Below are 15704 nucleotides of genomic sequence, written 5' to 3'. Positions count from 1 at the left end.
CGCCGCCTTCAAGTTTCAGTGTCCTTTCCGTGCGGCGCCGTGGAGGTTTCTGGCCAGCCGCTCGCTGAAGCGACAGCGCCGAGCGAGGGGGGCTGGGGGCGCACAGCTCCGCTCCCTGTCAGCCAGCGGGCCCGGGGGTGACAAACGCCACCCGTGCCCATTTTAGCTGGGAAACGCTCAGCCGCCTGATGCGATTCAGCGGGCCCTAATCCTGAAAGATCCCGGCCTGCCGCTCGGAGTTGCTTTGAAGCGGCGTGAATGTGCCCGAGCTAAGCGTGATCCGGTAGGGACTGCGTGCAGGGGCTGTGCCTTTGGTTGGTGCCTTTCCCAGCAGCAGCAGCAGCAGCAGCAAAGCTGTCCTGTGACTTTGTGGGTTCGACTTGGGCACTGTTTGGGCTAGACAGCGTCAAGTGCATCGCCGCCAGGTGCACTGATACGTTCCCACAGTGTTGATACTCCCCGGTGGCCTCGACACAAAATATTTCCTCTCCTCTTCTTGTGCTCAAGGCCACCGGACGCGTTTAGTTTTGACTTTCGAGCGATGCTTACAGCTGACTGTGTAGCACAGTCCACCGAGGGAATAGTTACTGGTTTCCTTGTTGTGTTGATTTCGGAGGGAAGGGTCTGCCAAGGCTGCAAGCGTTTCTTTTGAGGTTGCTTTTCATCCCTGTCCGCAAGGCGTCAAGCGTGAGTCCGCTCTGGCGTGTCAGTGATACCTGAAAAGATGGACCGAAAACGCGGAGGCCTGTTTTCATTGAAATTCACTTAAAGTTTTACATAGATCACTTGGGGGTGGGGGAGGGGTGGGGAGTAGCAATTGAGTGTATTTCGAATGCAGACCGTTGATTCATGTTTTGCGTCGTTGGGCCTAACTACCTCCAGTAGTTTGGAGTTCACAGGCAAAACCTGCTTTTTGATCCGGTGTTGGGAGCTCGGATTTTAAATACATATTTAAAAATAGCTTCTAGTTTGATATGAGAATTTGATATGAAGCCTGTCTGCAAAACCTGCTATGAGAAGCTTCCTCTAGAGCTGAAGAAAAGACTGAAGAAACTAGCTGAAACTTTGGGAAGGAAGTGAAGACTTTTCTGCTCTCCCTGTTCTTTATGGAAATGTTATACATCTTACTCGTGGGGAGGGACTTTTAGGCTGCAATGAGATAATAGATTATGATGCATGCCTTTCAATCAGACTGAGATATTTTGAAATTTTCCATTCTCTGTACGTGTACATGTATACTTATTTGTTGATAAATAGACCACACTTATAGACTAAATTAAATATCAGCTCACCTGAAAGGTTTCAGACCCTGATAATGCAGTAGAATTGGTACAAGTGTGCCACTGTGCACAGTAATCTCTGTGGAATTTTAGATGGAGAATATGCTTGTGAATACCGGCAAAGACACACTTTGCAAATGTGTCCAATGTTACGGACACAGCGTGTCATTTATATTAATGAAAGTATTGATGTGCAGATTAAGCATGAATATAAAACTTCAAGTGTCTAGGGCAAGAAACCAAACATACCTCACCTCATGGAAAAACAAAACAAAACAAACATGCCCAGATTTCAGGTCAAATAGTCTCATTAAGGAGCCTGGTTTCAGATGGTTTGAAAAGTATCTTATTTCTAGATACAGTCACTGTACAAATGACCTGCTTCTGATCGTTTGTGCTTACATGATGAATCTGTACATCGGACTTAGCATGAAATATCTGTATGAAGTCTATATTCCTACTGCAGGAAATGAGCATGCTCAGAACTACTTGAATTTTGCTATATTCCATTCAGAGTAACTCATTAACTTTTATATATGCTTTTGCATTGTATTCACTTTTTGTGCCTTGTTCTGCTGGACCATACATAACAGTGTTCCATTAAATATATATATATAGTTTTATTTTTATTTCATATTTTTATGCAGAAACTATATACAAGGTATTTTCAAAAGATAACATACTTTGCCTTAATTATTCAGGATGCAAGAGGAATTTTGTTACAAATGTGAACACCTGAGGTTTAAATTTAGCTTCTTTAACGTCTAGAACAGTAATGGAAATGCATATTTCAATTAACTGGCAATATTACTTTTACACTGTGAGTGTAAATATATGTGGTTTGATCCTGCTAGGATCTATTTCTTTAGTCATCCTCAAGAACTGAGTTCACAAGTCATCAGAATTCCTTATAACATACACCTGATTGTTTTATACCGTTGAGTTCTGTTCATGCACACCTGTTTTATTTTTCCCTTTTCTATTGAAAATGCAGTTGCTCAGGAATTCCTGATGGTACTGTGTTACCAACTACACGTGTTTGTTTTTTCCTTTTTATACTAGTGACTTACACAGATTTTATGTAATTACATCATAGCAAGCAAAATTTCCTTTCCTGTTTATGGAAAACTGGTTGCTTCAAAACATCTTTCCAGTGTCATCAATAAAGGCTATGTTATTAAGACTTGTATCAGCTCTCTTCAATGAGTGTTTGAGATGGATGGAAAAGCAGCAAGGCAGCCTTTCTTCCCTATGCTTCTACCTGTGCCTATGTAAATACTTCCTTATCCTGATTTAAAGGAGACACACACCTAACCTATGTATGCACTTTAGTTATTAGGTTTAAGACAGAAACTGCAGTTTGCTTCGTAATGAACAACTTGGTTCTTCTGGCTGTTTTCTGAATCGGCACAGTCAGGAGGTTTTCCTAAAGAAAATACCTTGTCTGAGTTTAAAATGCGTACCTTCCTACCACATCTTTCTCTCTTGTTTTCAATGTAATGCGGCTTTCACCTCAAGCCTATAGTTTAGTGCTAGGTAAGGTCTTTTTGATTGTTATTATTTGTTATTATTGTATGTAGTTATTCAGTGCAGTAGCAGTTCAGTAGCTGAATGCAGTCCTTACTGTGTTCATGACGAGAAGCCCTCTTCCCCCCCAAAAAAAAGTTTATATAACTAGCCTGATAACACCGTTGGGATTTCGGACTGTGCCATGGGTTCGGGAGACCACTCTCAGCAATACTTCCTTTAAATTGTAATTCAGTTCTTCTAGTTTTTTCATGCTCCGCTGACCGTATGCGCAGCCCTACTGTGGGTGGAAACAGCCCCTGACCCCAAGGGGTATGGCCTGCCTTGTGTGGTTATATCCCAGAACGTGGCAGCCTCGTTTGCACCTCCTCCAGGCTCCGCAGTAACCCTGTGGCCCGAACTCCATGGTTTTTGCTGTGTTTCCACGTTCTTGATCATGAAGACTGCGCTATCATGCAGTAGCACCAAGGTGGTGGTCTCTGTGTCATTAACAGGAGTGTAAGTGTTTCAGACCCCACTACGTAGCACTAAGAGCATCCAAGGGTTCCGGGGTTCAAAGCCTGCTCCGTCACAGAAATATTTCAGAAGGATGGGGCTGCTACAGGCCAGGTAGTCCAAACATTTGCTCAAGGCAGGTCTACCTTCAAAGCTGCCCCAACAGCAAAAGTCATACCCAGCCAAGTTTTGAGTATCTCCAAGGGAGATCTCACAAGCCTCTGTAGGCAATATGTCACAGTGTTCAATCACCCTCCAGGTGTTGGTGGTTTGTTTTTTTTTTCTGTATTCTTATTATTGCAGTCCTGTCTCCAGTGGTGGGTTGCCCAAATTCACACTGCTCCCTCGGGAGTTGTCTTCAGAGTGGACTATCATTGAAATAATACCCATGGAGTTTGTCATCAAGGGCATTATGAAAAGCAGCGCAAAACAGGGAGGGAGCTAGCAATTAGACAATTAACCTGGACAATTGCCGGTCTAGTGTTGAAGCTGACTTCCTGGCCTGTCAGCATTATAAATATTTCACCTAGCTGGACATGCTTTCTTTAAAGAGGCTGAGTTTATTATTGTTGTTTGAACCGTGACCCCTACTAGGTCTCTCAAAGAAGGCTGTGGGCCTGGGATTTCGGAATGGATGCCTCAGCTTTGCCCCCTTCTTACTGCATGGGATCAATCATGCACGAGGAAGAGAGATTCCTTTTGAAGCTCCTGCTTAGAATAACAGTAGGGAGCGCTTCAGAAAGCCCAATGGATGTAGCTGTAGGGGGAAGGAGCTGAGCCTAAAGCCTTCCTGCCTCCAGCAGCGGCAAATCCTGAGCTCAGTTCCCACCAAGGTATCAAAACATGTAATGAGCCAAGCTGAGTGTGGTCTGGTTGTAAGGTTAGCAATGAATATGGTCAACTGCTGTCCTGCCGGGCGGGCTACCCTCCTGGTGCTGCAACCAGTGGGGACAACACGGTGCCAATTCCACAGAGATGCTGACCAGCGTCAAGGCGCTTGACCTGGTCTGCATGAAGGCAATTTCACATCACGAAAAGCAAAGATTTCCTCCAGTGACTCCCGAGCCAGCTCTCAGGTTCTCCTCTGCACCAGCGCTAAGACTTTTAATCCTCAGCCTGGCAGGTGTTGACAAACTTTGTAATCCTCGTCATTTAAAAAGAAGAGGGGAAAAAAATGCTGTTTCTTCTTATGGAATTAAAGCCAATGTGTAAAGAAATCCCCATTAATAGGGCAAATAATAAAACAGAGGGTTAACTCCGGCAGGGTGTCAGGTGGCTGCTGCTTACAGAAACAAGGTGGATACTTTATTATTATTTTTTTTTTTTTATAAAGGCAGGAGGAGTTGTGGAGATGTGGGTAGTGCTTAGGTCCAGCAGGAAACTTGTGCATGTCAGTGGGACGCTAGAGACTGAGGAGGGGATGAATTTTTAACGCAGCCTGTCCACAGAGATATCACACCATTTGGGGACAGCCCAGTGGCCTCCATTTGACCAAAGTGCCTGGAACTTGCAGAAAAGCGAGAGGGGCACACCTCCAGCAAGCCGCGGGGCAACCGCCTTACGGCTTACAAAATTAAATCAATCAATCCAAAAGAATAAGTTACAGCTCGTGTCTCAAACTCTGCAGCCTGCGCGTCTTCAGGGCTGCTCCCAGCTACTTTCTGAGGGACCCTTTGCAACCTCAGTTCCTAAAGCCCTGTCAGGGAGCCCCAGCGGCCGCCCCGCGCATGCGTCACAGCCTCGCCCCTCCCCTCCCCGCACTGTGGCAACGGCTCCTGCGCATTCAGCGGGGGCGTGCGCAGTGTGCGCAGTGTGCGCAGTGTGCGTAGCGCGCTGCGTGCGCGGCGTTCCTAGGGCGCGGCCGGTGCCCCGCCTGGAGCTGTTTGTTTGTGCCGCTGCGGCGGCGCGGCGCGGCACGGGAGCGGAGCGGAGCCCGGCCGGGCTCTGTGGTGTAAATGCCTGAAGTAACTAGGAAAATAAAACTAACATTCACGTTTTTAAGGAAAAGGTACAGCTTTGAAGAGGCTTTCAGGGTAGGGCATAACTGCATTATCTGAGCGTTCCCTAGGCTCCCAACCTTAGATACTATCGCGCTGGGGAAACTTGGTGTGCTAGCTCTAAGGAACACCACGGAGCGTGGAGTGGAGTGGAGACACCACGGCTAGGCTCTGTGATCAGGTGGGACCTCGATTGTTCTTGTGCACAAAGCAGCACTTTTTGCCACCCTAAGCCAAAGACCTGTCACGTTTTGACAAATGCTGTACCCTAGTGTTCTTTTTGCTCATTATAATATCATTATAATACCAAAACACACCTCCATCCCAAAAGCTACCCGCCTCCAAGGTGCGACCACCCCTCACTGAGCATGCGCTCTGAATTTCTCGGAGCCTATTACTTTAAACGGAGACGGGAAAACTTTACACCAATCATAACTAAGATATGCTTGACTAGAGCCACTCAAGCTCCACCTAAAAGACAGAAAATAATATAAATTGGCCCAAGAGAGAGGGGATGTTAGGGAAGATACCATCGTCAGGGGAGATACCATCCCGAGGACATACAGCATCCTTAGGACCTCCTGACTTCCGGGATCAGTCGACGGGCTGAGCCTCTCTTCCCCCCCCCATTGGGACGCCTTTGGGTGAGATCTGAATATTTGCTTATAAATCTCTATATAGAGTCTTTGATCCTTTCAACGCGTTTATTTCTAGGCTGTGCACCCATAACACCTATAACACCTATAACACCTGTAACATCTATACCATCTATAACATCTATAACATCTGTAACACCTATAACACCTATAACATCTGCAACACCTATAACACCTGTCACATCTATAACACCTATAACGCCTGTGTATTTCATGCATATTAGCTTGCTTTTGCAGACAGTCACTATCGCCGGCAATCCAAAAGAACCTGATTATCTGTTGCTGTAATAAACCATACTTGATTGCATTGTGATAGCTTTCATTAATGCGACTTGGGTGAGGGTGATTATCCGTGATAATTCAGTGTTCTGAATCTAACCAGACCCCCAGACGGTTAATGCATTGTTGGTGAATGTCTGAACGGACCCCCAGGTGGTTAATACGTTTTTGGTGAATGTCTGAGTGGACCCCCAGGCGGTTATTACGTTTTTGGTGATTGTCCGAACGGACCCCCAGTTTTGGTGAATGTCCGACTGGTTCAGTACTCTGAATCCAAACGGGCCCGTGACGGTTAATCAGCTACACCCCTTTAACGCGACAGTAAAATTGGCGTAGTCGGCAGGATTGCTATGGATAAACTTCTGCAGAAATACAAATGTGCCCCTTCCCAGGCGGGGAAGGAATGGGCCCAAAAGTTTTGGAAAGATGAGGAAAAGGTGGTGGAGCGCATTGAGCAGTGTCAGGCTTCACGAAGGATTGGTCTAAGAAAGGGTAAAAGTGCGATTTGTGCTGTGTTAGGAGCTTGTTTGACTTGTGCTCAGCAAGAAGCTAAGGAAACTCCTGCTCCCAAACTGATCTCTGATGCGGAACATACCGCTTTGAAATCAGAGAATGAAATATTGAAGTCATCATTGGCCTTTGAAAGGGAGACAGGAAAGGCATTAGGAGTTAGAGTGGATAAACTCGTGAGTGAAAATAATTATCTTAAACAATTGCTGGAAAGGGTTAGTCATCTGTTAACTAAAATACAGCCTTGCGCTCCGGTTAAGCAGATTCGTAGACTGTTGTATAATGCAGACCCTGAAAGTTGGGATGGTGATATCTGGTCTGACGATGATGATGGTGTTGAAGAGGTTTCTGACCCTGAACCTCAATCGATTTCCTTGAGACCTTTGGTTAAGACTGAGACTACTGTTGATGACAATGATGAAATCCGCACTACTGTGCGAACGATTCCGTGGTCACCGGCGGAGTTGATTAAAATACAGGAGAAGTTCTCAAGGCGACCAGGGGAATCGGAAGTGGAATATGTGTGGCGAGTTTCTCTCGAAGGAGGAGATCGAATTATGTTGAGTGAGGAAGAAGCAGGTGGCTTTTGGGGACCTGGAGTATTTTTAACTACCACACCAGGAGACCATAGTTATTCTATCACTGCACGGGCAGCATATTGGGCAGGTGGTATAGATCCCCAAGAGAGAGGGGAACCTCTGGAAATTAGAGCTACAGGCTATTCTGACCTGGCTGTAGCAGTACAAAAAGCAGCCTGTATTCAGGCGATATATGAAAGAGATGAATTTAGGAAATCCCCGATGTTAGCTCCTATTGATCCGGTTCGGTTAACCCCTCTTATCCGTGGGCTCCCTGATTGTCTTAAAATGTTTGTAGCAAACACCCAGGATCGTATACAAGCTGCTCATAGGGATGGTGATCGTGGTCGTAGACGGAATCCAAACTTTCCTATTCCCACATGGAGTGAATTTGTCCAAGACCTAGATAAATACGGACGCCGAATGGGCTGGATTAATTCATCCAGTATTAAGCCCCAAGATCACTCTCGGCGAGTCCGCCAAATCCACACTAAAAATCCCAGATACCCTAATTTTAAAAACAGGTTCAAATTTAATAAAGAACGGGATGAGCTCTGGCGTAAGGCCCTAGCTTTGGGTGCATCCCGACCACTCTTGCGTGGTGCTTCTCTAGATGACCTCCGTACATTAGTCCAATCTCTGGGTAAGAAAAATGTTCCAGATGGAGGGGATTGCTTAACAGGAAAAAATCCCGTCCATAAAGAATGTACACCTTCGGCACCAAGCTTAAGTGACAAAACAGAATCCCAGCAAAAAAACTCCTATCCCCGGGGAGGGCAGTGAGCCACCCTGCTCGGCGGGTATTAGCAATTCAATGGCTCTCTAATGAACAATCTGACCCTATCATTGCCATTCCTGTTGGACCCCGAAAAATATTGGTAAATTTTCTTATTGATACTGGGGCTCAAATGTCAGTAATCACACATGAGACCGCACAGACCCTGGGTATAACACCTGGTCGACGCAGGGTTAAATTTACAGGAATCGATGGTGTGGAAAAACAATGCCCTACCGCAAAAATTTCGCTCTGGTTGCCAGAGGAACAAAAATTAACCAGGGTAGAAGTATTAGTTGGTGCTGCATACACTAATATTTTAGGATTTGACGTACTGCGTGGTCGTATGTGGAAACTCCCTGATGGAACAGTGTGGAGTTTCGCGACATATCAAAGGGATTCGGACACAGTAAAATTGAGCCTGCTACAAACATCTATACCCTTACCTCCCTCTAAAATTACTAATGTTCGGCAATATCCGTTGCCAGCAGCAGCACTTATGGGGATTGACGGGGTGGTAACAGAATTGGAAGAAAGAGGCATTATTAAAAGGACCCATTCACCTTATAATTCACCAGTGTGGCCAGTAAAGAAATCAACTGGGCAGTGGCGCTTTACCGTGGACTACAGACAGTTAAATGCTAACACCGCACCTTTAACTGCTGCAGTCCCAAACATAGCAGAAATAGTGACATTAATACAAGGCGCTGCCCATCCTTGGATGGCTGCTTTGGATGTTAAAGATATGTTTTTTATGATTCCTCTCCTTGAGCAGGACAAAGCTCAGTTTGCTTTCACCTGGAAAGGAATCCAATATACTTTTAATAGGCTTCCACAAGGATACAAGCATTCTCCCACGATTGCCCACAATACTTTGGCTAAAATTCTAGCAGAAATTCCTATTCCACCGGACAACACAGTATATCAGTATATAGATGATATCCTGATAGGGGGAAAGGATCAGGAAAGCGTAAAAGGCACAATGGAAAATATCCGGAAGACACTGACTGATTTAGGATTGGAAATCCCTGACTCAAAGTGCCAAGGGCCTGCTCAGGAAGTTAAATTCCTAGGAGTATGGTGGGTTAATGGAGCTGCCTCTATTCCTCAGGACACGCTGGAAAAAATAGAACACGGACAAAGACCTTCTAGTGTAAAGGAATTACAACAAGTATTGGGTGCTTTAAGTTACTGGCGTAAACATATCCCAGGTTTTGCTATCATTGCGCGTCCTCTCTATAACTTGCTTAGGAAAGGAAAATCATGGGAGTGGACTGAACAGCATACTAATGCAATAGAATTATTAATAAAGGAATTGAGGTTGTTCCAACAGCTTGGTCCTATACACCCTACTGACCCTATCCATGTGGAATGGGGGTTCAGTGAACATGGCTCTCATTGTAACTTATGGCAAAGGGGACCAGAGGGACCCGAGAGACCACTGGAATTCAGCTCCCACTCTTTCAGTGATACTGAAAGAAGATATTCGGATCTTGAGAAGGGATTATTGTCTTTAGTGCGAGCAGTGAAACAGACAGAGCAATTAAGGAGAAAACAGAATGTGATTGTCCAAGGACCTTTCCGTATCCTGGATGTAGTCCGTAAAGGAACAATACCACCTGCTGGCATTGCCCAGAAACCCACGGTTCGTAAATGGTATGCCTATCTAGAAGGTATTAATGAGATTATGCCAATCACTGAGGGTAATACTAAAATATCCAAACTACAAAAGGACATAGATAGTACCCTCCTGTTTCAGCTTCCACCAACCAAACCATCTCCAATCCAGGAAGCACCTCCTTTAAAGGAAGACAGTGATCTTACAGGAGTGTGGTTTACAGATGCCTCGTCTCATAGGGAAAACAATAAGTGGAAATACAAGGCTGTGGCATTGGAAGTAGCCACAGGAGAGAAACTGATTGAAACCGGTGAAGGCAGTGCACAGGTAGGGGAACTCAGAGCAGTTTTATTAGCCGCACAACATGGTGCTACCCATATTTATACTGACTCATATGCTGTTTTTAAGGGAGCTACTGAGTGGATCGGTCACTGGGCAGTTAATGATTGGCAGGTAAATAGAGTTCCAGTCTGGCAAACCGAAAGTTGGAAACAACTGTTAGAGATAGGAAAACAGCGAACACTACATATAGGATGGGTAAAAGGACATGATCAGTCGAACACTGTAGCTGCCCAATTCAATCAGCAGGTAGATAGCCTCACACGGTTGCGTCAAGTAGATCTCACTAATGATAACCAAGAATGGGAACGGTTGCTCGAATGGTTACATGTTAAGCGTGGCCACACCGGACGGGCTGACTTATACCGGGAAGGTATAGCTCGAGGATGGCCTGTATCAGTCAAACTGTGTGAACAAGTGGTGACTGCCTGCTCCCAATGTCGCTTACGGCTTAACAAGGACCATCCGAGTAAGGCACCTCCCTTGCACATTCGGGACAGGAAAACATTGTGGCACTCCTGGCAGATTGATTACATCGGCCCATTGCGATCATCAGGAGGGAAGAAGTATGTTCTAGTAGGAGTAGAGGTAATATCTGGTCTCACTATGGCTACTGCTTTTGCATCAGCTACTGGGGAAAACACGGTAAAAGGACTAAAAGGATGGTTCAGTACACTCCCCCTACCTGAAGAAATTCAAAGTGATAATGGTTCACATTTTACAGCTGCAGTGGTACAGGACTGGGCCAGAGAGGAAGGGATCCGATGGGTATTCCACACCCCCTATTATCCTCAAGCAAATGGTATTGTAGAACGCACTAATGGTTTGGTCAAACGTTTCGCAAATACTCACAAATCTGGATGGCATTTGCGGTTACATGACGCCATCTATCAAATAAATAATAGATGGAGTGGAGATGGCTGCCCCAAAATGAAAGCCTTCTGTACATCTTCTACCACCATCACTCCAAAGCACTACACTGAAACAGAAAAGCATCATACCAAAATGGAAAAGCACACTGTAGGATTTTCTCCTGGACAGCCTGTGCTGGTAAAAATGCCTCAGATTGGAATAGTACCCATGACACTAACTACTCCCAAAAATCCCTATGCATGGGAAGCTAAAGATTGTTCAGGAAAAACACACCGGATCAGCACCCGGTGGATATCACCTTCTTTCTGACCCTGCCGGTTGAATACAACCGAGCATGCTTTTCTTTCTTTTTATGTTTACAGGAACCCTGAGCGAACAGCATATGGACAGCTGGAAGATGACGAATCAACAGTTTGGATTAATAATACTTTGCTCCGCCCTGACCTTGATGCGATCACTTCTGGTTTACAGCCAAGGAGAACCAGGCTGGCTGTGGTCCCAAGCCTATGTTAAATACACTGGTATTTTGGGAACGCAAGCCTTAAAGGAAAAATTAAACTTAGCTACCGTGGTTATGCATGGAACTGAGGTGTTTTCGAGACACGAGTGGGGCTGGGATGAGAGATGGCTTCCGCTTCTAAAAGGAAGAACAGGAGAAGAAATCCGAGTGGGGTGTAGAATGGTTAATGGCTCGACTCACGAGAAAGCCACATTAATAACAATATCTGGAAACCAAGTGACTACAAAATCCTGTGCTACGGATGAGTGGGATTGTTGGTATAATTTTACCCTGATAGAACCCACTATTGTAACTTGTATATGGCAACAACACTGCTCAGGTTCAGGCCTGTCGCAGTCACGGTGTACAGGACTACTATTTAGATTCAAAATAGATGTGGTTGAGCCTGAACCAACTACACCACCTGACCTAACACCATACATTACATTTGATATACTGCAGTATGGAAGTAGAAATATACCCAGTGACACCATAACACCTTATGATGATCCTTGGAATCATGCATTATCACGATACAGCGCAATCATTGGAACACCTCAGAACAAAAGGAGCCTAAATTTATCTACCTTAGTTTTACAGGGAAACAAAACATTTTTGAAAGATGAATGGAGTTGGAATGATTCTCTAAAAATGGCTGAACTTCAAGCCACATCTGGCCAGCTAATACAAATTGGTTGTCGAATAACTAATGGATCCACTTATAATCGGCCTACTGAAATTAAGACAGTATACACTGATTCTACTAGACCACAAAATTATAGTACTGATTGTACTAAAATAACAGAACCAAATTTTGATTGCTGGTACAATTTTACTTTCACTAAACCTATAATTGTGTACTGTCTTTGGGGTTACAGAGGCACAGAAATATTATTTGAATTCATGGTTAATACAGAAACATCATCGACTACAAAGGATAAGAAGCCTCTGCCTCCGCAGATATTTGAAAATGAACCAACTCAGCCCCCCATTAGTCTAACTCCCTCCATCTTCAAAACAGGTCCTTACATAATTAAAAATGTGGGACAACAACAAATTCTCTTTAACCCTAGTTGGTCCCTAAAAAGGGTAGAGCTAGCGCTGCACATTAATATCTCTGAAATTAACTCGAAATGTACCACCTTTCTGAGAACTGCCTACACCGGCTGGTTAGCATGGTTACATGGACGTTCTCTAAAACAATCTCAGCGCGTGCCACGGGATGCAACTGGGTTATTAGGGACAGGATTAGGTATATTAAATAGCATTGATGCTGAGGTTTTAATGAGTAGAGTAACTGCTACTACAGATGACCTAAGGAAATTGGAACAACCAATAAAATCATCCTTATTGGCTTTAGGAGCAAATCAATGGCTTCTATCAGATATTTTACCCCATTGGGAACAAATTGAGGAAAATGATCATCAATTAATTGTAAATGCCCTTGGAAAAGCCCAAGGCAATACCTCCCTTGCCTTGAGCTGTATCCAAGCGCAGTTATGGATACAATCTGTAGCAGCAGCTATTATTAGAGAAGGAGAAGGAGGAACTTTGCCCACTGAAATTCGAAAATTGATTTGGGATAATGCTTCAGAATTTGAAAAAGAATTTCAAGCTTGGTGGCAATTAGTCAACTTTACCCATTATGCAGAAAATGATAAAATTGTTGCCTTCATACTTACTATAAGTAATGCCACCGTATACAATGTATATCCAATTATTGCATTAGGACTCAATCATAATGGAACTATACTTTATCCTAAAGAACATAAAGTATGGGCCCATCAAAAGGGAGGAAAGTGGCAAACAATTGATGTAAATGCATGCATTGTGCGTGAACAAAAAGGTTTCATCTGTGAAAGTAACACGCTGGAATCTCAAGACATTTGTCTTGACACTGAGCAAAATATTTGCCACTTCGAGATACATCCTAATGAAACCCTTGAAACTGTACTTATATATATTGGGAAAGGTTGCGTTTGTATGAGAACTCATTGTGATTCTATAGTCGTAGATGATACAGTGGTAGATACCAGTAATCACTCTAATGTTTGTGTTTGCAATTTTACCAAAATTCTAGGATGTGATTTTAAATACTCAGCTCCTGTCACTTCTTATCAACTTATTGCATCTAATTATATTCTGCTTCATGAACTGCTGCCTACTCCTATTGGAATGAACCTCACCTTGGTGAAGAAATTGCTGGTACATGAGGACCTGAAGCAGCTGATGACACAAGTCCGAGAAAATGGACAAAAGACTCTGATTACTGTCCATCATGATGCACAAGAAATACATCGAGTGATGGAAAGAGTGAAGAGAGATGAGAGACACCGATGGTGGGACACTTTGTTTGGATGGTCGCCAGCTGCCAAGGGAATCTTCAACAAGATGCTTCACCCTGTTATTGTTCTGCTAATACTCACTGTATTGTGTTTTATACTGACAATTAGTTTGTATGTTAAACTCTGGTTTATGATGAAACGTTTAGCATCCCTACAAAATGTACATACACTCGATAAACCTCAGTCCGAGAACGTATGTGACATCCCCGACATATTTCAACTGTCGTGAAGCTTGAGTGACTATAGTCACGGGGTGGATTATGTGGTGTAAATGCCTGAAGTAACTAGGAAAATAAAACTAACATTCACGTTTTTAAGGAAAAGGTACAGCTTTGAAGAGGCTTTCAGGGTAGGGCATAACTGCATTATCTGAGCGTTCCCTAGGCTCCCAACCTTAGATACTATCGCGCTGGGGAAACTTGGTGTGCTAGCTCTAAGGAACACCACGGAGCGTGGAGTGGAGTGGAGACACCACGGCTAGGCTCTGTGATCAGGTGGGACCTCGATTGTTCTTGTGCACAAAGCAGCACTTTTTGCCACCCTAAGCCAAAGACCTGTCACGTTTTGACAAATGCTGTACCCTAGTGTTCTTTTTGCTCATTATAATATCATTATAATACCAAAACACACCTCCATCCCAAAAGCTACCCGCCTCCAAGGTGCGACCACCCCTCACTGAGCATGCGCTCTGAATTTCTCGGAGCCTATTACTTTAAACGGAGACGGGAAAACTTTACACCAATCATAACTAAGATATGCTTGACTAGAGCCACTCAAGCTCCACCTAAAAGACAGAAAATAATATAAATTGGCCCAAGAGAGAGGGGATGTTAGGGAAGATACCATCGTCAGGGGAGATACCATCCCGAGGACATACAGCATCCTTAGGACCTCCTGACTTCCGGGATCAGTCGACGGGCTGAGCCTCTCTTCCCCCCCCCATTGGGACGCCTTTGGGTGAGATCTGAATATTTGCTTATAAATCTCTATATAGAGTCTTTGATCCTTTCAACGCGTTTATTTCTAGGCTGTGCACCCATAACACCTATAACACCTATAACACCTGTAACATCTATACCATCTATAACATCTATAACATCTGTAACACCTATAACACCTATAACATCTGCAACACCTATAACACCTGTCACATCTATAACACCTATAACGCCTGTGTATTTCATGCATATTAGCTTGCTTTTGCAGACAGTCACTATCGCCGGCAATCCAAAAGAACCTGATTATCTGTTGCTGTAATAAACCATACTTGATTGCATTGTGATAGCTTTCATTAATGCGACTTGGGTGAGGGTGATTATCCGTGATAATTCAGTGTTCTGAATCTAACCAGACCCCCAGACGGTTAATGCATTGTTGGTGAATGTCTGAACGGACCCCCAGGTGGTTAATACGTTTTTGGTGAATGTCTGAGTGGACCCCCAGGCGGTTATTACGTTTTTGGTGATTGTCCGAACGGACCCCCAGTTTTGGTGAATGTCCGACTGGTTCAGTACTCTGAATCCAAACGGGCCCGTGACGGTTAATCAGCTACACCCCTTTAACGCGACAGTAAAATTGGCGTAGTCGGCAGGATTGCTATGGATAAACTTCTGCAGAAATACAAATGTGCCCCTTCCCAGGCGGGGAAGGAATGGGCCCAAAAGTTTTGGAAAGATGAGGAAAAGGTGGTGGAGCGCATTGAGCAGTGTCAGGCTTCACGAAGGATTGGTCTAAGAAAGGGTAAAAGTGCGATTTGTGCTGTGTTAGGAGCTTGTTTGACTTGTGCTCAGCAAGAAGCTAAGGAAACTCCTGCTCCCAAACTGATCTCTGATGCGGAACATACCGCTTTGAAATCAGAGAATGAAATATTGAAGTCATCATTGGCCTTTGAAAGGGAGACAGGAAAGGCATTAGGAGTTAGAGTGGATAAACT

At 44.3% G+C, this 15704-nt stretch overlaps 1 protein-coding gene across 1 annotated transcript; it reads left to right on the top strand.

The window, feature by feature from the left end:
* The first annotated feature begins 12154 nt into the window (after positions 1–12154).
* On the top strand, positions 12155–15047 carry LOC140003613 (uncharacterized). The gene has a single exon (XM_072044445.1). It carries the CDS (start codon positions 12330–12332, stop codon positions 13998–14000), a length of 1671 nt encoding a protein of 556 aa, XP_071900546.1. The 5' UTR covers positions 12155–12329; the 3' UTR covers positions 14001–15047.
* The last annotated feature ends 657 nt before the right edge of the window (positions 15048–15704 follow it).

This window comes from Anas platyrhynchos, chromosome 13 (assembly GCF_047663525.1).
Source record: "Anas platyrhynchos isolate ZD024472 breed Pekin duck chromosome 13, IASCAAS_PekinDuck_T2T, whole genome shotgun sequence".
NCBI lineage: Eukaryota > Metazoa > Chordata > Aves > Anseriformes > Anatidae > Anas > Anas platyrhynchos.
The sequence above is the reverse complement of the archived record's forward strand: the minus strand, read 5'-3'. Positions and strand labels throughout refer to the sequence as shown.